Source organism: Canis aureus, chromosome 1 (genome assembly GCF_053574225.1).
Source record: "Canis aureus isolate CA01 chromosome 1, VMU_Caureus_v.1.0, whole genome shotgun sequence".
In the NCBI taxonomy this organism is placed as follows: Eukaryota; Metazoa; Chordata; class Mammalia; order Carnivora; family Canidae; genus Canis; species Canis aureus.
The window spans coordinates 18,685,494-18,708,677 of record NC_135611.1 but is presented as its reverse complement, the minus strand read 5'-3'; the positions used below and the strand labels follow the sequence as shown (position 1 = coordinate 18,708,677).

General features: G+C 38.6%; 1 protein-coding gene and 1 long non-coding RNA gene across 4 annotated transcripts in view; one reads left to right on the top strand and one right to left on the bottom strand.

Annotated features, from left to right (window-relative positions):
- The window catches only part of LOC144310636 (uncharacterized), a 50,302-nt gene that overhangs the window by 17,232 nt on the left and 9,886 nt on the right, over positions 1-23,184 (top strand). The window contains exons 1-3 of one of the 2 annotated variants that reach the window (XR_013376289.1): positions 98-169; positions 667-761; positions 2,669-2,754. This is a non-coding gene — a long non-coding RNA (uncharacterized LOC144310636). Of the gene's footprint in view, positions 1-97; positions 170-666; positions 762-2,668; positions 2,755-23,184 lie in introns of those variants that run through there. The other variant, XR_013376290.1, reaches the window with a different exon arrangement.
- Positions 21,206-23,184, bottom strand: part of ATP8B1 (ATPase phospholipid transporting 8B1) — a 122,957-nt gene continuing 120,978 nt past the window's right edge. For both annotated transcript variants that reach the window (XM_077891868.1, XM_077891858.1), the window contains exon 28: positions 21,206-22,942. In XM_077891868.1, coding sequence (XP_077747994.1) covers positions 22,721-22,942 — 222 coding nt within the window. In that variant the 3' untranslated portion in view covers positions 21,206-22,720. The remainder of the gene's footprint in view (positions 22,943-23,184) is intronic.

Sequence of the window (23,184 nt, the reverse complement as noted above, 5' to 3'; positions counted from 1 at the left end):
AATAGTGTTAGTTGATTTCCTTGTGAAGGAGGAGTAGAGTCAAGAACAGACATTGTTGCCATCTTGATGACATCATTCTTATATCTTCTTTGTTTTTAGTATATGTGCTGCCAAAGTGAGCACTATCTTCTTTGTTGAAGTGTCTGCTCAAGTCTTTTGCCTGTATGAGGTATGGATCTAAGTTTTGTGGGAGGTTTTGTTTAGGGTTTGTTTGTTTTTTGTTTTTTGTTTTTGCATATGAGTATCCAAATGTTCCAGCATGATTTGTTGACAAGTCTGTCCTTTTTCCACTTCACTACCTTTGTACCTTTGTCAAAAATTGATTTTTTCATATATGTGTGGGTTTGTTTCTGGACTTTTAATTTTGTCACATTAATCTATTTGCTATCTTTAGGCCTATACCATGCTGTTTTGATAAAAATAACTTTATGGTAATTCTTGAGATCAAGTAGTATTAGCCCCTCCAACTTTATTCTGCTTTCTCATTTTAGTTATTTTAAATCCTTTGCATTTCCATTTGAATCTTAGCTTGTCAGTTGAATTGAAATTGAATCAGGTTGTCAATTTTTATCAAAAAATCTTGTGGAATTTTGATTGGGATTGCATTAAAACTGATTGGGATTGCATTTCTTTAGTATAAGTTTATTTTTTTTTTTTATTTTAAAGTAAGCTCTACATCCGAAATGAGGCTTGAACTCATGACCCCAAGATCAAGAGTTGCATGCTTCACTGACTAAGCCAGCCAGGCACCCCTCGTACAGGTAAGTTTAAACATCTTTTCACATATTTAGGAGCCATTCTTTTTCTGTGATTTTTTTTTTTAATTCATGTACTTTGCCCATTTTTTTTCTATTGGATTATCAGAATCTTTCAGTTCCAAAGAAGTGTTTATGTATTAGGGAGATTAGCCCTTTGATTTGAGCTGCAAATATTTTTTCCCATTTTGCTGTTTGACGTTGTTTATATCTTTTTTTTTTTATTTCCATAAGGAATGTTTTCATCCTTATACATTTGAAATCATTAGCCTTTCCTTGGAGGCTTTGGATTTTTTTTTAAGATTTTATTTATTTATTTGAGAGAGAGCGAGAGCGAGAGAGAGAGCGAGCATGAGCAGGGGGAGGGGCAGAAGGAGAGGGAGAAGCAGATTCTTCCCACTGAGCCTGAAGCCCCAGGCAAGGCCAATCACAGGACCATGATATGGTGACCTGAGCTGAAGGAAGATGCTTAACTGAGTCACTGAGATGCCCCCAGGCTTTTTTTTTTTTTTTTTTTTAAGATTTTATTTATTTATTCATGAGACACACAGAGAGAAAGAGAGTCAGAGACACAGGCAGAGGGAGAAGCAGGCTCCATGCAGGAAGCCTGATGTGGGACTTGATCAGGCTTTGGGGTTTTAATCTTAATTAGAAAGGCTTTCTCTTAGTCTATATTTGAATTTCTAATGTTTTTCTTCCAGTACTTTTTTGAGTTGTTTTTCTTGTTTACATTTAAATCTTTTATTTGGAGTTTATTCTACTACCTTGTATGATAACCAGTTTGTTTTCTTATGGTTCCAACACCCTGTATTAAAGTCTGTCTTTACCCCCACTGATCTTTGATACCACCTTTATGTGTAGTGAGCTCCTATGTGTTTGGGTCTATTTCTGGGCTTTCTGTTCTGTTCCATGGACGGTATAATCATGCATCAGAATCACACTGTTTAAACTACTTTTTAGGGATGCCTGGGTGGCTCAGTGGTTGGGCGTCTGCCTTTGGCTTAGGGCCTGATCCCAGATTCTCAGGATCGAGTCCCACATTGGGCTCCTTGCATGGAACCTGCTTCTCCTCCCTCTGCCTGTGTCTCTGTGTCTCTCATGAATAAATAAATAAAATCAAAAAAAGTAACACAAACTACTTTTTAAATATGATTTATTATCTGGTAGGGTAGTCTCCTCTTGTCTTTTATCAGTTTTCTGGCTCTTATTAGTTTTTCTGTATAAACTTTACAATCAGCCTATGAGAGGAAACTGTTGTCATTTTTATGGGGATGATATTCCACTTATAAATTAGGGAGAATTGACTCTATGTGGCATAAGATCTTGGAAAAGAACATAACATGCCTTTCATTTGCTCACCTCTCCTGAATATGCTACTGTTTTAAAATTGTTCACATAGGTCTTATAATGTTTATCCCTAAGTAATTTGTCTTTTTAATTGCAGTTATGATCTTTTCCCCATCATGTCTTCTGTTTGTTGTTTGTAAGATTGCAAGCTATCTTTGTATTTATTTTGTTTCTACTATCTTGTTGAATTATTACTGTACTGTTTTTTTAGTTGAATTGCTTAGATTTTTCCAAGAATACCACCATATCCCCTTCAAAAATGATAGATTTGTTTCCTTCCTTGTGATTTTTATGTCTCTAATTTATATGAGGGTTTTTTGGGGGTCTTTTTTTGTCTAATTGTTTTCAAATTATTTTCCCTCTTTAAATCTCTTGTTTTTCTTGGATTTGCTGCTTTTTCCATGCATTGTATCATTTAGAATTGCTTTCAGCCACAAATACCAGAAAACCTAACACAGTTCAAACCAATAAGACTTTATTTTTCTCACATAGAAGTAACCTGGAGGTAGGAAGTCAGAAGTTCAGTCACGTCAGTAACCTAATTTTTTTTCCCTCTGCTATCTTAGCAGGATGGCTTCTTGCCTCATGATCACAATATGGCTGCCAGACCTCTGGGCATCACATTCGTATCCAATGGAAGAAGTGAGGTGAGGTAAGATGTGGTCAAAGGCATAGTAAAGTAAGTCTTCCTATCACACTTCTCCTTTTGTTTCATTGGCTAGAAGTAGGTCATGTAGCAATCCCTAGCTACAAGGGAGTTTGGGAAAGCAGGTATTTACACTTCCGGCCTGTAGTGGAGGCAGGCAACAAAGAAGGGGGTTGGAAATGGGCAGTGAGTTATCCACCCATGTCTGTTGGAGGTATCATTACTTCTTCTTGTTTATATGTAGGAGTAAAGAAAGATCTTTGAAGTGATCCTAAATAATCACTATAATCTTGAAGGTTTACATGGTTTTTGCATTGTTATTATTTTGTACAAAGAGAAAATCAAGTGTTCTAGTAGTTTATGTGACATAAGATTAACCATTTTAAAGTGTACAACTCAGTGGCATTTAGTACATTCACAGTGTTGTGCAACCATCACATCTATCAAATTCTGAAACGTTTTTATCCCCCCTCACACACAAAAAAAACCCCTTACAATTGTGATGGTTAATTTTATGTGTCAACTTGGTAGGCTATGGTGCTGAATTCTTTGGTCAAATACAAATCTAGGGGTTGCTATGCAGGTATTATTAATATTTGAATCAATAGAATTATTTATTTATTTGTGAGAGACACAGAGAGAGGCAGAGACATAGGCAGAGGGAGAAGCAGGCTCCCTGTGGGGAGCCTGATGTGGCACTTGATCCCAGGACCCTGGGATCACGACCTGAACCAAAGGCGGATGCTCAACCACTGACCCACCCAGATGCCCCGAATCAATAGACTTTGACTAAAGCAGATTACCCTCTATAATGTGGGCAGGTCTTATCCAGTTGAAGGTCTTAAGAGGAAAGACTGAAGTCCCCCAAGGAAAAAGGAATTTGGCCTCCACACTACAGCATAAAAATTCAGCATTGGTTCCCAGCATTTCGACTCAAAACTGAAACATCAGCCTCTTTTGGAATTTTAGCGTGTCAGGCTCCTGCCCTGCACATTTCAGACTTGGAACCCCCACAATGGTGTGAGCCAATTAACCAGTCTCTCTCTGCTCACCCACCCTTCCCCACTGCACGTACATGCATATGTACATCCTTCCTTTGGGCACTGTTTCTTCTCTGGGGAACCCTGACCAACAGACCCATTAAATTCACTCCCTGCCTCTGTTGTGTGATGATCTCAGCCTATAACCAGTGTTATGGTTGGATCTACTCTTGTAGTTCTTATTATGATTATAAACTATGCATCAGAAAACTGAAAAAAAATTATTATCTACAGGACCTGGAAATTATACAGCATACCTGGGGCTACACAGCAAGGGGTTCTGCTTCTATTGGGGTGTAGAGTTGGGGGTGGTCTATGATTTCATAGGCTCCCACTGCTGGCAAATTTAATATAGAAATGTGAATTTAAAGTGTGGAAGGAAAAAAACAAGTGTGGAAAGAGAAAAAGTGAGTGGCTCCAATGTTTATTTATCAAAATCAACCAAGATCTCTCAAACAAAAGAGCCTAAGTTGAGATAGCCTCGTTTTTTTGTTTTTTGTTTTTTGTTTTTTTAAGCTATAGCTAGTCGGGGATCCCTGGGTGGCTCAGCGGTTTGGCGCCTGCCTTTGGCCCAGGGCACGATCCTGGGGTCCCAGGATGGGGTCCCAGGATCGAGTCCCACATCGGGCTCCCTGCATGGAGCCTGCTTCTTCCTCTGCCTGTGTCTCTGCCTCTCTCTCTCTCTCCATGTCTATCATGAATAAATAAATAAATAAATCTTAAAAAAAAAAAAAAGCTATAGCTGGCCATGTGTTTATTTGAGATCTCTTCTTGAAGTGAATGATGTCTGGGGCAACTGAAGCTCAAGTCAGGTGTTTGCATTACAAAAACAATAGCAAAAAACTGTCAAGGCTTATACTATAATTCCCTTTTACCCTTAGCCACTGACTACAATATAATAGCTGTCTCTATACGTTTAACTGTTCTGGGTATTTCAGAGAAATGGAATCATAAATATGTAAACTCGAATCTAGTATCTTTCATTTATTTATTTTTTTAAAATTTTATTTATTTATGATAGTCATCACAGAGAGAGAGAGAGAGGCAGAGACATAGGCAGAGGGAGAAGCAGGCTCCATGCAGGGAGCCTGACGTGGGATTCGATCCTGGGTCTCCAGGATCGTGCCCTGGGCCAAAGGCAGGCGCTAAACCACTGCGCCACCCAGGGATCCCTCTTTCATTTAGTATAATGTGCTGGAACTTCTCCCACCATACAGCATGTACTAGAGCTTTAGTTCTTTTTTTTTTTTTAGATTTATTTATTTATGAGAGAGAAAAAAAGCGCACGTACATGCTTACACATAGGGAGAAGCAGAGGGAGAAGAAGAGAGAATCTCAAGCAGACTGCACTGAGCACAGAGCTCTGCTCGGCTCTTGATCTCAGGATCCCAAGATCATGACATGAGCTGAAACCAAGAGTCAGCTGCCTAACTGAACTGATTCCCCTAGGAGCCCCAGCACTTTATTCCTTCTTAAAAATAATTTTTTTTATCGATGTAAGTGACATATTGGTTTCAGGTTTACAACATAAAAATTTGATATTAGTATATATAGTGAAATGATTACAAGTCTAGTTAACATCCATCACCACACATACTTACAAATATTTTTTCTTAGGACAAGAACTTTTTTTTTTCAAGATTTTATTTATTTAATTGAGAGAGAGAGAGCAAGAGAGAGAGCACAAGCAGGGGCAAGTGGTAGAAGCAGGCTCTCTACTGAGCAGGGTGCCGGATGTGGGGCTTGATCCCAGGACTCTGGGATCAGGACCTGAGATGAAGGCAGATGCTCAACCAACTGAGCCCTATGATAAGAACTTTTAAGATTTACTGTCTTAGCAGTTTTTAAATATACAATATAGTAGTAACTATAGAACAAATAGACATTTTGTTCATATTATATCCCCATGACTTATTTTATAGCTGGAAGTTTGTGCTTTTTAACCCCCTTTATCTTTCATTCTCTACCCTTCATCCTTTGCCAACCACCAGTCTATTCTCAGTATCCACGAGGTCCAGGGTTTTTTTTGTTTTTTTGTTTTGTTTTTGTTTTAGTTTTTTAAAATTTTTTTAAGATTTATTTATTTATGAGAGAGAGAAAGAGAGAGGCAGAGACACAGGAGGAGAGAGAAGCAGGCTCCATGTCAGGAGCCCGACGTGGGACTCGATCCCAGGACTCCAGGATCATGCTCTGGGCCAAAGGCAGGCGCTAAACCGCTGAGCCACCCAGGGATCCCCTGTTTTTTGTTTTTTGTTTTTTTGTTTTTTTTGCTTTTAGCCTCCAAATATAAGTGAGATCATATTATATTTGTCTTTCTCTGACTCATTTCCCTTAGCTTAATGCCTCAAGGGCCATCCATGCTGTTGTAAATGTCAAGGTTTTATTTTGGTGTGGTCCCAATAGTTTATTTTTATTTTTGTTTCCCTTGCCAAAGGTGACATATCTAGAAAAACGTTTCTATAGCTGATGTCACAGAGCTTATTTCGTATGTTTTCTTCTAGGAATTTTACGGTTTCAGATCTCACATTTAGGTCTTTAATCCATTTTGAGTTTATTTTTGTGTATGATGTAAGAAAATGGTCCAGTTTCATTCTTTTGCATGTAGCTCCAGTTTGCCCAGCACCATCTGTTGAAGAGACTTTTTCCCATTGTATATTCTTGCCTCCTTTGTTGTAGATGAATTTACCATATAAGCATGGGTTTATTTCTGGGTTTACTATTCTGTTCCATGGATCATTGTGTCTATTTTTGTGCCAGTACTGTATTATTTTGATAATTACAGCTTTGTAGTATGTCTTGAAATTGGAGATTGTGATACTATCACTTTTGTTCTTCTTTTTCAAGATTGCTTTGGCTAGTTGGATTCTTTTGTAGTTCCATACAAATTTTAGGATTATTTGCTCTACTTCTGTGGAAAATGATGTTGATGGTTTGATAGGGATTGCATTAAATCTGTAGAGTGCTTTGGGTAGTATAGACATGTTAACCAAATTGATTCTTTCAATCTTTGAGTATGGAATGTCTTTCCACTGGTTTGTATCATCTTTAATTTCTTTCATCATTATTTTATAGTTTTTGGTGTACCAGTCTTTCATCTTCTTAAGTTAATTCTTAGGTACTTTTAAAATTTTTGGTGCAATTGTAAATGGGATTGTTTTCTTAATTTTTCTTTCTGCTACTTCATTATTAGTGTAGAGAAATGGATTTGATTTCTGTATATCAATTTTGTATCCTGTGACCTTACTGAATTATTTATCAGTTCAAGTGGTTTTTTTGGTGGAGTCTTTAAGGCTTTCTAAATATAGAATCATGTCATCTGGAAGTAATGAAAGTTTTACTTCTTCCTTACCGATTTGGATTCCTTTTATTTCTTTTCCTAGTCTGATTGCTGTGGCTAGGACTTCCAATACTATGTTGAATAAGAGTAGTGAAAGTGAATATCCTTGTCTTGTTCCTGATCTTAGGGAAGAGCTCTCAGGTTTTTCACCATTGAGTATGATGTTAGTTGTAGATTTTTCATATATGGCCTTTATTATATTGAGGTATATTCCCTCTAAACATACTTTGTTGAGGTTTTTATCATGAATGGATGTCTGGATGTCATACTTTGTCAACTGCTTTTTCTGCATTTGAAATGAAGCAGAAGTGATCATATGATTTTTGTCCTTTGTCTTGTTGATGTGATGTATCACACTGATTGATTTGCAAATGTTGAACCACCTTTGTATCTCTGGCGTTTTGTTTTTCTTTTTGTTTTTCATGTATTGTTGGAATCAATTTGCTAACATCTTGTTAAGAAATTTTGCATCTATGTTGGTCAGAGATACTGGCATGTAGTTCTCTTTTTTTTTTAAGATTTTATTTATTTATTCATGATAGTCACACAGAGAGAGACAGAGAGGCAGAGACACAGGCAGAGGGAGAAGCAGGCTCCATGCACCGGGAGCCCGATGTGGGATTCGATCCCGGGTCTCCAGGATCACGCCCCGGGCCAAAGGCAGGCGCCAAACCGCTGCGCCACCCAGGGATCCCTGTAGTTTTCTTTTTTAATAGTGTCTTTATCTGATTTTGCTATCAGGGCAATGCTGGCCTCTTAGACTGAATATGGAAGTTTTCCTTCCTCTTCTATATTTTGGAATTGTTTGAGAATTATTATTATTAACTCTACTCTTATGCGTTTGGTAAAATTCACCTGTGAAGCCATCTGGTCTGGAATTTTATGCGTTGATAACTTTTGGATTATTGACTCAATTTTACTGCTAGTAATTTATCTGTTCAAATTAGGTTTATATGTAATATTCTGTACATATAGCAGTCTATATTAGGCTGATGGTTACTTAAGTTTGAATCCATTCTAAAAGCAATAAATTTTTATCCCCTCCCCCACACACAAACACACATTTTATGTATATGATATCACCACACTTTACATGCTTTTATTTTGTGGATCCCTTGACTAATTTTTATAGATATCATTGATTTTACTATTTTTGTGCATTAATCTCCATATTGGTTTTGTAAGTGATTGATTTATTACTTTTATTATAATAAAAGTTTGTATGTACCTGTGAATTTTTTCCTTTACTAATTTTCTTACTTGTGATTGTGGCATTTCCTTTCCACTCAAAGAAGTCCTAACATTTTTTTTTTTAAGATCTTATTTATTTATTTTACAGAGAGAGTATATATGCCAGTGGGGGGAGGGACAAGCAGGTTCTGCACTGAGCATGGAGTCCGATGTGGGTTTTGACCCCACAACCCTAAGATCATGAGCCAAGCCAAAGTCAAGAGTTGGCTGCCCACCTGAATGAGCCATCCAGGTGGCCCTCTAACATTACTTGTAAGGGTCTTTTAGTGATGATTAATTCCTTTCAGTTTTGTTTGTCTGAGAAACTCTTTATCCCTTCTTCTATTCTGAATGATAGTCTTGCTGGATAGAGTATTCTTGGTTTCGTTTTTTTTTTTTTTTTTTCCCTTTTAGCACAAATCAGCACCTTCTTCTGGCCTGCAAAGTTTCTGCTGAAAACTAAGCTCACAGCCTTAGGGGGTTTCTCTTGTATGCAACTCTTTTCTTTTTTCTTGCTGTTTTAAAAAATTCTCTCTTAATCACTACTTGTTGCTATTTTAATTATTATGTGTCTTGGCGTGACCTTCCTCAGATTGATTTTGTTGTAGACTCTCTATGCTTCCTACATATGGATTTTTGTTTCCTTCCCCACATTAAGGAAGTTTTCAGCTATTATCTCTTCAAATAAATATTCTGCCCCCTTTTCTCTCTCTTCTCCACCTGGGATCCTTGTAATGCAACTATTATTACACTTGTTGGTGTCACTGAGTTCCCTTAACCAATTCTCATTTTTTATTATTTTTTCTTTTTTCCTGTTGTTTGGTTGCTTTCCATTACTCTGTCTTCCAGGTCACTGATCTGTTATTCTGCTTTCTCTAGTCTAGTATTTATTCCTTGAGGTGTATTTCTAATTTTAGTTACTGAGTCCTTCATCTCTGATCTTTTTAAAAATATTTTTTCCTGTCTCTTTGCTAATGGTCTCCTTGAGATTCTCCACTCCTTTATTAGTCCAGTAAGTGTCTTTATGACCATTACTTTGAATTCTCTATCAGGCACATTGCTTATCTCTGTTTCTCCACCCCCCCCCCTTTCTTTTAGCACTTTGCCATGATTTTTGTCCTGATCTTTCATTTGGGAGATATTCTGATGTCTCCTAATTTTTTTCTGACTTTTAGGGAAGTTTGTTAGAAATCTCAGAAGGTTCTAAAGCACATGCCTAAATAAGATCATAGATCATTTTAAACTTAATACTTAATTATTTATTCAAACAAGGTGGCAACAAAAGATTCCAAAGGCAAATACATAGGGTTATGTAGTTGTTAGCAAAACTTAACTCCTTTAATGTTGAGAAGATTTCATTTTCTTAAGTAATCAGGGACCTGATAAAAACAAATATAAAAACCTTGTTTTTTTTTCTGGGCAGATAAAGGATAAAAAAAATTGGTTTATAATTTATCAAGAGCAGACCAACAATCCAGGAAAACTTTGCTTTTTTAAGAGAAAGAAAAACCAAATTTAGTCTCATATTAGTGTACTTTTGAGACTCATTCATCCCAGTCTTAGTCTTGGGCACTCATAATATTTTTTTTCTAAAGATTCCCCTTCACAAACCTACAATTTTCTTTTCCATTCAGATTTTGTCCTAAGTTTTTTTCTCTCTAAGCAACCAGTGTCATCTCAGGACTGAATGACCTTCTTTTCCCTCAACAAAAATGTATTTTTATCCCTTATACTCTATCTTACCAAAAACATATCTGTAACTTTTCCTACATACAGAGATATTTTCCTTATTATTTCCAGTATATATATATATATATATACACATATGACTACTGGACTACATATATACATATATATGTATATATGGTTGTATATATATGTATATATATACATATATCAGTATTTTTAATGCTTAGAAACCTTAATTTGTGGTAGAAACTAAGTAGTAAGCAATTGAGAAGCTGTTATACCCACATTCTTTAGATTGGCACATTTATAAATACATTTCATAATTTCTAAAAACGTGTTTCTTCATAGTACAGTCTTTTAATAAAGCACAAAACATATTTACTAAGAAACCCAGATTATCTTTAGTTTTCCTGTAAGACAAAAGTAGGTAAACCTGTTTAGTATTTAATGTTTTATTATTTTATCTTATTTGGAAAAGACTTAGGTATCCAATGAGTTTAAACCAATTTATCATTTTATCTAGCAAAACTTCAAAGTTTTAAACTACCAAAGATATTGAAAGCTGTAAACCTTTTAATATATTTAACCTACTTGTTCTTCTGAATTACCCATGTAAACTTCATGTGACAAAATCAATCATCATTTAAAGTCATTATTGTTGACAAATCACAACAGATACAACACAAATTTAGCTAATGAATTAAGGTAGAATAAAAGCAGGTTATCTGTATTAATATTTGATGTTGACAACTCTAAAAGACATGTCTATTTTAACTAAATGAGCAACCTTGAAATAGTTTTAATATTGAATATGTTGCACCTGGTTTACTAAAAAGTCGATCTGGGCACCTAGCTGGCTTAGTCAGTAGAGCATGCGACTTGATCTCCAGGCTGTGAGTTCAAGCCCCACATTGGTGTAGAGATTACTTAAAACTAAGATCTTTTTTAAAAATGTCAATCAATTTGTTCCCCACCGTCAATTTTGTCTGGAGCTGTTGTGGGGAAATCTGAGGTGGGCCATTTAAGGTCAGGGGAGCCTTTGGGCCCCTCATGCCACTTTTGGAGGTGCTCCAGTTTGAGCTTCATCAGGGGTATCCTGCCAGCCTGCATTGCCTTTTGCTCCTTGATAGTAGGGGTAGGAGGAGCAGGAGCTGATGCTGGAGGCACCGAGGATTGTATAGGAGCAGCCCAGGTGCTGGAACAGGAGGAGGAGGAAGAGATGGAGGGAGGAAGAGGTGCCAGGGGAAGCCCTGGCAAGGCCTGAGGCAGATTCAGAGTTTGGACCAAAGTCTTTCTGTTTCCTATCTCTCCCTCCTGTGAAACAGGCATTTTTTCCCCCCTGGCTGCTTTTCAGCCCTTCTGGCGAGGCAGAGGAGCAGGCAGCGGGTTGGACATTGGTTCTGATGCTTGTGCTTGGGTGGTGGATTTAGGGTTTCCAATGTCTGCCTGTCTTCCTTCTCCTCCTCTTCTAAGTGCTGGGAAGGGGGTCAGGTGTCTTAGATTTTTGTCCATACTTCCCTCTCTGGTCCATCAATTGGGTTCCTTCCCTGGAGGCCCTGGAGGCATCTTTATTACGGAGACACATCAAAGCTTGTGGTGCCGCTTTGAATGGACTCCCACTGAGTGGGGCAGTTGGATGGGGCAGTCCCCAGGAGAATGCAGGGGCAGGATGTGGTGTGAGCACGCTAGGTGGCAAGAGCTCACGTTGGTTCCCATAGTAATCCTGTATCTAGGCTGGGGTAAGGGGAGAGAAACGGTGCCCAGCAGCTCTTTTATATCTTTAGGGGGAGTCTCTGAAAGATCTCTGCCCGCCCAGTGCATGTTTTGAGATTAGTAAATGAACCTGCTCCCCAGGGTCTCCTGACATTTTTCAAACTGCTGCTTCTGCTGTATTTCTGAGGGGTTGTTTATTCTCTCTCTTTAAGAACAGAGACTTTCCTATGGCCCTTGTCTTCTGACTCTCCCACAGCCAGCCTGCTGATTTTTCAAGTCCCCGGTGTTAAGCGCCTTCAGATTTTCCAAGGCAGATGTTATGGGGATTTGTCTTCCAGAGCAGGTCCTTTCTGGGGGGTCTGGTGTGGGGTCTGTTCTCCCTTTGTGCTTGTGATGCCCCAAACCCACCAGTTGCAGGGGTGGGTTTGGTTTCTGATCGTCTCTACCCTTTCTACCATGTTTGAGGTAGCCTCCTCTCTCCAGTTACCTCTGGAGAGCCATTTTGCCAGTCCTTGGGTCACTTTCTGGCTTAGTTGCACGAATGTGGATGATGTATCTGTGGGACAAGATGAGCTTCGAATTCTACTCCACCATCTTCCTTGGAGTTTGTGTGTATTGTGTAACATAGGGGTCCAGCTTCATTCCTCCGCATATGGCTGTCCAATTTTCCCAACACCATTTATTCATTTTATTTATTTATCCATGAGAGACACACACGGAGAGAGGCAGAAACACAGGCAGAGGGAGAAGCAGGCTCCATGCAGGGAGCCCCATGTGGGACTCGATCCCAGAACCCCAGGATCACAACCTGAGCCGAAGGGAGGTGCTCCACCACTGAGCCACCCAGGCACCCCAGCCCCAACACCATTCATTGAAGAGACTGTTCTTTCCCCATTATATATTCTTGGCTCTTTTTCTGTAAATTAATTGGCCATTTATATGTGGATTTATTTATTTATTTCCCTGTTCTATTCCATTGATCTATGTATCTGTTTTTAGGCCAATATCATTCTGTTTTGATTATTGTAGCTTTGTAACCTTGCTACAAATCAGAGAGCATTGGGAAACCTGGGTGGCTCAGCAGTTGAGCCTGCCTTTGGCCCAGGGTGTGATCCTGGAGTCCCTGGATCAAATCCCACATCAGGCTCTCTGCAGGGAACCTGCTTCTCCCTCGTCTGTGTCTCTGCCTCTCTCTCTTTGTGTCTTTCATAAATAAATAAAATCTTATATTAAAAAAAAAAAAGAAATCGGGGAGTATGATTCCACTAGCTTTGTTTTTTGTTCCTCAAGATTGGTTTGGATATTCAGGGTCTTTTGTGGTTACATACAAATTTTAGGATTGTTTGATCTGTTGCTGTGAAAAATACCGCTGAAATTTTTATTGGGATTTCATTAAATTTATAGATTGCTTTGGATAGTATGGACATTTAAGCAATACTAATTTTTCCATTCCAGGAGCACATAATACCTTTTCCATTTATTTGTGCTATCTTCAATTGCATTTTTCAGTGTTTTATAGCTTTTAGTGCACAAGTCTCTCAACTCCTTGGTTAAATTTATTCCTAGGTATTGTATTCTTTGTGATGCAGTTGTCAATATGATTTTTTTAAAGTTTTTATTTATTTATTCATGAGACACACACACACACACACAGAGGGGCAGAGACACAGGCAGAGGGAGAAGCAGGCTCCAGGCAGGGAGCCCGATGTGGGACTGGATCCTGGGTTTCCAGGATCACACCCTGGGCTGAAGGCGGCGCTAAACTGCTGAACCACCCAGGCTGCCTGTCAATATGATTGTTTTCTTAATTTTTCTTCTGCTACTCTGTTATTAGTGTAGAGATATGCAACAGATTTTTCCGTATTGCTTTAATACCCTGCAACTTCACTGACTTTTTTAAAAAAGGCTTTTTTAATGATGTCTTTAGGATTTTCTATATATAATGTCATGTCATCTGCAAATAGTTACAGTTTTACTTTTTCTTTCTTGATTTGAATGCCTTTTATTTCTCTTTCTTGCTTGATTTTTCTGGCTAACATTTCCAACACTGTATTGAGTAAAAGTGGAGAGAGTAGTGGGCATCTGTCTTGTTCAGATATTAGAGGAAAAGCTTTCAACTTTTTATCATTAGGTATTATGTTACTTGTGGGTCCATATATGGTTTTTATTATGTTGAGGTACATTCCTTCTATACCCACTTTGTTGAGAGTTTTTATCATAAATGAAGATTGAATTTTATCAAATGCTTTTTTTCCCCATCTATTGAGTTGATTGTATGATTTTCATCATTTATTTTGTTAGTGTGCTATATTAAATTGACTTGTGGGTGTTTTACCATCTTTGCATCCCTGGAATAAATCCCACTTGATCATAGTGTATGGTCCTTTTATTATATTGCTGAATTTTGTTTTTTTTGTTTTGTTTTTTGTTTTTAAATATTTTATTTATTCATGAGAGACACACAGAGAGAGAGGGGCAGAGACACAGGCAGAGGGAGAAGCAGGCTCTATGCAGGGAGCCTGATGTGCGGGACTCCATCCCAGGACTCCAGGATCACGCCTTGGGCCGAAGGCAGATGCTCAACTGCTGAGCCACCCAGGCATCCCTTGTTGCTGAATTTTGTTTGCCTATATATATATATTTTTTGTTTGTTTGCCTATATTTTATTGAGGATTTTTGCATCTACATTCATTAAGTATATTGCCTATAATTTTCTTTTTTTGTAGTATATTCATTTGTTTTGCTAACAGGGTAATGCTGGCCTCATAAAATGAATTGGAAGTTTTCTTTTTCTTCTGTTTTTTGGAAGTGTTTTAAAGGATTGGCATTATTTGGTAGAAATGACCAATGAAGCTCTCTTGTCCTGGACTTTTGTTTGTTGGGAGGTTTTTGATTACTGCTTCAGTCTTCTTATTAGAAGATTAGATTTTCTTTTTCTTTATGATTCAGTCTTGTAGTTTGTAGGTTTCTAGGAATTTACCCATTTCTTTTGGATTGTTCAATTTGTTGGAGTATAATTTTCATAGTATTCTGTTATGATCAGTGGTGCCACTTCCTTTTGGTGTGTCTAAAGATTTGTAAATTTTATCTTTTCAAAAATCAGCTTTGTTTTGTTGACCTTTTGCTATTGCTTTTTTAGTCTATATTTCATTTATCTTTGCTTTGATCTTTGTTACTTTTTTCTTCTACTAAATTTGAGCTCAGTTTTTCTTTTTCTGGTTCTTTGATGTGTAAAGTTAGATTGGGTTTTTTTTGTTGTTTGTTTGTTTTTGAGATTTTTCTTGTTTCTTGAGGTAAGCATTTATTGTGCACTTCCCTCCTAGAACTACTTTTGCTGCATCCCATAAGTATTGGTATGTTGTATTTTCATTTGTTTCAAGGCATTTTTTATTTCTCTTGATATTTTTTTGACTATTGGTTGTTCAGTAGCATGTTGTGTAACATGTACATATTTGTGAATTTTCCGATTTTCTTGTAATTTCTCGTTTCATTCATTGTGGTCAGGAAAGATGCTTGATTTGGTTTAAGTCTTCTTAAATTATTAAGACTTGTTTTGTGGCCTAAAACATAATCCGTCCTGGATAATGTTCTTTGTACATTTGAGAAGAATGTGTATTCTCTTGTTTTTGGATGGATTGTTATATATATATATATACATCTGGTCTAATGTATTTTTAAGAGCCAGTGTTTCCTTATTGATTTTCTGTCTGGATGATCTATCCATTGATGAAACTGGGGTATTAAAATATTGTAGTTATTATTGTATTGCTGGTTATTTCTCTCATTATGTCTGTTAGTATGTCCTTTATATATTTTGTTGGTACTATTTTTGGGTGCATAAATATTTACAAATGCTATATCCCCTTGGAGGGTGACCCTTTCATCATTATGTAATGACCTTCCTTGTCTCTTATTACAGCCCTTGTTTTTAAGTCTATACTGTCTGATATAACTGTAGCCACGCAGCTTTCCTTTGTTTTCCATTTGAATGGACTATCTTTTCCTATACCTTTACTCTCTGTCTGTGTGTGTCCTTATATCTCAAGTGAATCTGTTGTAGGTAGCATATCGATGGGTCTTTTATTCATTCAGACACTCAGTGTCTTTTGATTAAAGAATTTAGTTCTTTTACATTTAAAGTAGTTCTCAATATGCATATACTTACTGTCATCTTGTTAATTGTCCTTTGGTTGTTTTGAAGTTCTTCTGTTCTTTTTATTCTTTATTCCCTTATTCTCTTCCCTTGTGATTTGGTGATTTTCTGTAGTGGTACACTTGATTCTCCTCCTCTATATATTTTGTATATGGACTCTAGGTTTTTGCTTTGTGGTTACCATGAAGCTTACATGTAACAACTTAGAACAATGTATTTTAAGTTTATCATGACTTATATTTGAATACCTTCTAAAGCTCTACACTTTTAACCACCGCCCCTATTACCAGTTTTATGTTTTTGTTCACAGGTTAAGTCTTTTTATTTTGTGTATCTGTCACTAAAATATTATAGTTACAGTTATTTTCACTATGTCTCTACTTCTGTGTTTTAGCTCTCACACAAGCTTTTTATGCAACTAATCTACCACCTTTACATTCGATTCTTTTTTTTTTAAAGATTTTATTTATTGATTCATGAGAGACACAGAGAGAGAGACAGAGACAGAGACACAGGCAGAGGGAGAAGAAGGCTCCATACAGGGAGCTCAATGTGGGCTGAGCCAAAGGCAGAAGCTCAACCACTGAGCCACCCTGGCGTCCATTACATTAGATTCTGATTTCACTATATATTTATTTTCACTAGTTAGATTTATACTTCTGTGGTTTCCTGATACTAATTAGCACCCTTCCATTTAAGCTTGTAGAAGTCCCTTTCAGATTCCTTCTAAGGCCTGTGTAATGGTGATGAATTCATTTTTGCTTTTGCTTGTCTGGAAAACTCTTTATCACTCCTTAAATTCTGTATGAAAACACTGGCAGGCACCATATTCTTGGATGAAAGTTTGGAAGATGTTTTTCTTCCAGCACTTTGAATACATCCTGACACTCCCTTCTGGTCTGCAAAGTTTCTCCTGAAAAATCTGCTTATTGTATTATGGGGGGAAATCTCTTTTACACAACAGATTGTTTTTCTCTTGATGCTTTTAAAATTTTTTCCTTATCTTTAACTTCTGACCTTTTAATTATAATGTGTCTTGGTTTGAGTCTTTCAGTTCTTATTTAGAACTCTCAGGGCTTCCTGGATCTGGATGTCTGTTTTCTTCCCCAAGTTAGAGAAAATTTCAGCTAGCTGTTCTTTCTTCAAACGAGCTTTCTGCCACCTTTCTTTTTTCTCTTTCTTCTGGAACTTTGTAATGCAAGTTTTGGTGGTTTATAACCAATATAGTGATGTTGTTTCATAAGTCCTATAAGCTATCTACTTTTTACATTGTTTCATTTCTTTTCTTTTTTTCTGCTCTGATTGGGTGAGTTCTACTGCCCTATATCTGAGTTTACTCATCCTTTCTTCTTCTTCATCTAGTTTACTGTTGAACCCCTCTGGTTATTTTTCAGTTCATTGATTATATTCTTTGGCTGTCTCATAGAGGAGAATCTAAGTCAGTACCTAGATTCAGGCAGATTGTAAGTCAGACCCCTCAGACAGCAGCTTTTGAACCATAGAAATATATATAGTCCTATAGGACTGTAAGCATTAAGTCCACTGGCTACTTATACTGGGCATCGTAGTAGTGTCCCCTGAGTGTCAGTCACAAAAATTGGGGTGCCAGACAACTATATGAGCTCCTTTCTGGGAGATACCAGTAATCTGAAGCAAGGCAGATGGAATGCATAGGATGGCATCTCCTGACTTTTGTCCCAGTACAGAATCTTAGTAGGTCCCTAGATATATGTCAAACCAGAAGCCTACCCCTCAGGCCAAAGCTTCAGGACAAGCAAATAGTCCTTTATCACAAAAAACCTGGGGGAAGAGGGATGTTTAGCCTTATATCTGTATTGTATCCTGGAGTTTGTAGCAGGCCAAAGATGGCCTCCCCATTTGTTAGAGTCTTATGGAATACAAGAATGCAGAGCCTGCTGGCCATCAGAGCTAGGCAGTGAAGGGCCATCTATAGATGGTAAGCCATAGAAAAACCGGGCTCCTTGGACTGCTGCCTCTTGCTGTGCTCTGGAAATGGTAGACATTTTAAAACTCTTTCTCTGTTGGTTACAGTCCTATGTGACCTGTGATAGGCAATCTAGAAGTGTTACCTCATTGCACCTGCAAAAACCTGGGCACCAGATGAGGGTACAAACTCCTTTCTGGGAGATACCAATAAGCTGGAGGGAGGCAGAGAAAGAGGGTAAACATGACGTTCACCAGCCTCCCTGCCCTGAGAATCCCTCTAGATGTGTGCCATGCCAGAGGCCTGCCCTTCAGGCCAAAGCTCCGGGACAAGTACATAGTCCTTTATCACATAAAGACTAGGCCTATATTTTAATCTGCTATCTGAGCAGTCCTCTGGTGGTGGTGGCAGGCCATGAACTTGTCTCTGCAATGGTTACAGTCCTGTGGGTCCCCAGCATGCAGGCTCTGCTGGCTTCCGGAGACAGGTGATCAAGAGACATCCACTGGGTGGTCAGTTGTAAAAACTGGGGCGCCAGGTATAAAAACGGTACCCCATGCATGTAAAACCTCCCTTAGGGAGATACTGGTGCTTTGGAGTGCAGCAGGGGGCATGCGGAAAGATGGTGCCTAGATTAAAAAGTGTCCACTGGCCTCCATCCTTGGTGGGTACCCCAGCTGGCCCCCAGATGTGTGTTAACTTAGATGCCTGCCTCTTAGGTGGATGGTTTAAGAGAAGTACGCCTCTTTGACATCAAGTCTGCTGCTTCTGCCCCAGGGCTCTGGTGTGCAGGGGAGGCCCAGGGCCCGATCCCGTTCTGAGCCATTTCTTAGCTTGCACACTAGCCCTCCTGGCCTCATGGATACAAACCCTGCTGGCTTTAAAAGCTGCAAGTTTTAGGGGTTTATCTCTCAGGGGTAGGCCTTAAAAGTTGGGGTTCCCAACATGCCGTTCAAGCTCCTCACTCCTGACGGAGAGGCTCTGGATTTTGAATGCTGGAGGTGGGGTTTTCAGAAAGGTTGCATCTCTGTCTTGCCTACCCACCTCCGTGTGGGCTGTTTGCCCCACATTATGGGTCCCTCCGCATTTGTTTTCGTTTTCAGAGGAAATTGTTCTGTATGTAGCTGTAGATCTGCTATGTCCATGGGAGGAGGTGAGTTCAGGATCTTCCAAAGTCTCCATCTTGAACTGCCCTTATTCCTTTTTATGGCTAAATTATATTCCATTATATGTATATACCACATTTTGTGTATCCACTCAGCTGTGGATGGGATATTTAGGTTGTTCCTACCTTTTGGCTGTTGTGAGTCAGGCTGCTGTGAACATTCACGTATAAGTATTTGAGTACCTGTTTTCAGGGGTTTGTGGTATAGACTTTAGAGTATTGCTGTTTATATAGCAATTCTATTTAACTTATAGAGGAACTGCCAAACTCTTTCAACAGTGGGCGTAGCATTTGACATTCCCACCAGCAATGGATGAAGGTTCCAGTTTCTCCACAGTGTCCTTGCCAACACTTATTTCCTTTTTTTTTTTTTTAAGTTCTACACCCCATGTGGGGCTTGAACTCACAACCCTGAGAACAGGAGTCATACACTCTACTGAGCTACGTAGGCACCCTTCCTTTTTTATTTATCTGTGATGTGGTATCCCATTGTGGTTTTGATTGCATTTTTTGATTTGCATTTCCCTGATGACTAATGTTGAAGATTTTTTTTTTATATATACTTGCTGGCCACTTAATATATCTTCTTTGAAGAAATGTCAATTTAACTCAAGAAAGTCATTTTTACAGTGGTTTTTTTTTTTTTTTTTTTGGCAGGCCTTTTTGTAAAAATGCACCAGAAGTTTTATTGTAACCAGAACTTCCTAGTTAATTTTGATGGGACTTTTAGAAGCTGTCTTACAATTTTCCCAGATTTCATTCACATCACATGAAGGCAACAGTTGCTGAAACAGAGTCCATTGGGGTGCATTTGGTTTTGCTATCACATTGGAGTTTTTTTTTGTGTGTGTGTTTTTTTTACATTGGAGTGTTTTAAGAACTATTTTATCCCCATTGGATATCATTACTGAACAGTTTCTGGTACTGATCGTCAGTAAGAACCTTTAGGTGGTGCTCTTTGATTAAAAACATATATTTCTCAACCACTGTAAATATAGTAGGACATCCTAGAGGAAAGAGTGGCCTCTTTCTTCTTTCTTTTCTTTCTTCCTTTTTTTTTCTTTTTTTCTCTTTTCTTTCTTCTTTCTTTCTTTCTTTTCTTTTTTTTCTTTTCTTTTCTTTTCTTTTCTTTTCTTTTCTTTTCTTTTCTCTTTTCTTTTCTTTTCTTTTCTTTTCTTTTCTTTTCTTTCTTTTCTTTTCTTTCTGGGACTTTCAGGTCTGCTCAGAACTTTTTCTCAATTTCTCTGGCAGAGTCTAATCTGTCCTTTGTCCTTTCACCCCATTTCCAAAGGATTGCCCTGATATAGATAGACCTGTCTGAATTACTGCTGTGGAAGTCAACTGTCAGTTGGGAATAGCAGAGGGAGGTCCTAATTTCCCACCTTATAAAGCACCCCCGCCCCCCAGGCTGTGACTCTCTCATCATCTGCTGGCAATTATGCCTCCCAAACAAGTCCCCCACTGATGTCCTTCTACAGAGAAACTCCATCTCTGAGGCAAAGTCCTGGGGCACCTGAGTGGCTCAGTGGGTTAGGCATCTGACTCAATTTTGGCTCAGGTCATGATCCCAGGATCCTGGGATCAAGCCCTATATCAACTCTGCACTGAGCACTGAGTTTGCTTAAGATTCTCTCTCTCCCTCTTTTTCTACCTCTCCTCCCCAACACATGTTCTCTCTCTCTAAAAAAAAGTCTGTGGCATAGTTCCATTTCTTTAGTGAGGTCATGGCATACTGTTGGGGCGCTGACTGGCCTGTCCGGCAGCCGGCTCATCACACTCAGCCCTCCCCCAGCCTCAAGTCTCAGGTACCGCTCTTCTTCTCATCAGTTCTCCTGCTCTTCAACATCCTAGTTTCCCTTTGATCATTTGCTCACTTCCCAGCCCCTACTTTTGTTCAAAGGTTACCTTTGCTTTTATTCTACCCTCAGAATTGAGTTCTAAAATTGTGCCTTATCTAAGTATCTGAAGATGCACCCTCCCTGGACACAACTGCTCTTGCCACCTATAGATCCATACCCTCTACCTTTCAAAGTCTGCTGGCCTTTTCTCACTCACTCCTCCCCTGATACATAGTATCCTGCCCCTGACTTTTATTTCTCACCACCAGGGGACCCCTGTGTTTCTTTAAAAACCTTGCAGGCCTAGCTTCTGCCATATATCCTACTTAAAAGATACTTTCCAAAGATTTTACTAAAGCATTTATTTTTTAAACAAAAATATACATTAAATCTCAGATTTACAGAGTATAGAAATAATTTATCCAAAGCAATTTGCATTTTAAAATTGTTAATATTGCACCCAACAGTGTAAGTCTTTGACACATTTGAATTGTCGACCTTTCCCACAATTCACAAAACAGGAGAGAAAACTGAAATTATACAAGCAAACTTTGCTTTACCAAAAAAATAAAATAAAATAAAAAGAGAGAGAGAGAGAGAGAGAGAGGGAGAGAGAAAAGAAAAGAAAAAACAATTTAGTTTTTTTTATTTACAAGATAAAGTTGTAAACTTCCAGAAATTTACTTCCATAGAAAAAAGAGCCATACATTCTTTTATCATACCTAGAATATGAACTATGTACATGTTGTGATTTTCTCATAAGAATTCAAAGGGACAGATACTGTGAACATTCACAACCTAATGGTAAAGAACAGAATTATTGAAAACACTTCTGTATCTTCACTAGAATATGGAAACTGGTATGTGAAAAACACAGAAGAAAGCCTCTAGAAAAAAAACTTTTGCCTCTTTGAGGATAGTTTCCATAATCGCTTAAAATTATTTTCAATTATAAAGGATACAGTGTTAGGTCTTCAGAGAAAAGGCTGTTGGCAGCCACATTTCTAAGACTAAGATGAGTGAAAACGTGAGGCCTCTGTTTAAGTCCCTTTTTTTTTTTTTTTTTGTTCAAGTCCCTTATAAAATATACATAGGCAGGCACAGAGTTTGCTTTTCAAAAGAAAGCTTTACCAAGAATCACAATTTATCACTGATGTCCTTAGTTTAAGAACTTTTTTTAAAAAGCCCATAAATATTTCAACACATCTTTTAAAAATGGAAGTAGGGAAGGAAGCGGCTAAAATAGTATGCAAAGTAAGAATAAACCCACATGATGCACACTTTTAACCTGGTAGTAAACCGAGCAGATGGAAACCTTGTACTGATGAAATGTGAAGTAATGTATGAGAAGAGGAAACCCTGCAGCTCATTATCAACTCTGAAAAAGTTATTGGACCACTTAGCTTCCAGGTGATGAACTTTCATGCATGTTTTTGTCCTTGCCCTTATAAATAAAAGATCTTTGTTAATAAGGTAGCCTATGGGGAAGAAAGCAACCTCTGGGAAATTCATGTTGAAGATCCCAGGTAGGAATGATCTAAATGTAATTTTACGGTGAGTACCATTTGAATTGAAATATAAGACATTTTGTGATTCTGTCGTCCTGGGTGGAGACTGATTTAAAACGTTCCCTTTGAATCAAAATGAACACAATCAGTTGAAGAATAGGACTTCTGAAAAGGTCTTCTTCGCTGTTGCAACAGTCCAGCCAGCCCAAGTAGCTTGCTTATAAAGCTAGTGTTTTTTTTTAACATCCTCGTGACAAATTCAGTTTGTTTGTTTTAAAGTCCTGAGAGTCTTTCATAAAAAAATAGACATTTGTGTGTGTGTGACTGTTTTGCGGCAGCCACGGGGCAGGTGCATCAGCTCTCCACTGTGCGCCTGTACTCCGCGGTCCCGTCGGCTATGATCGCATCCAGGGGAGAGCGCTTCTTGCGGATGCTGCGCCCCGAGGAGATGAGGTCCGCGTAGCCCCGCTGGTGGGAGAAGGCGTAGGCCGAGCGCCTGGACGACACCCCCCGGCGGAACACCTGCCGCCGCTTCCACTGCTCTTCTGCTTTCAACCGCTTGCGGTGCTTCTGGATCTACAGAGGGGACAGAGGGGACAGGGTGATGGTGACACTGAAGGTCTGTGATGGGGGAGCAGAGAACTGGCAAGGTGGAGGTGGGCAGGTGCTAACATGCAGGGGTTACCTGTCCCAAATGTCTCATTTAATTAAGGGGCATCACTAGCCTGCTTAGTAGATGGGGCAACACAGAGAGGTGATGGAGCTCTTCCACTGACAAGTTAGAGGGGTACAGGTTCCAGAGAACCCTTATTGCCACT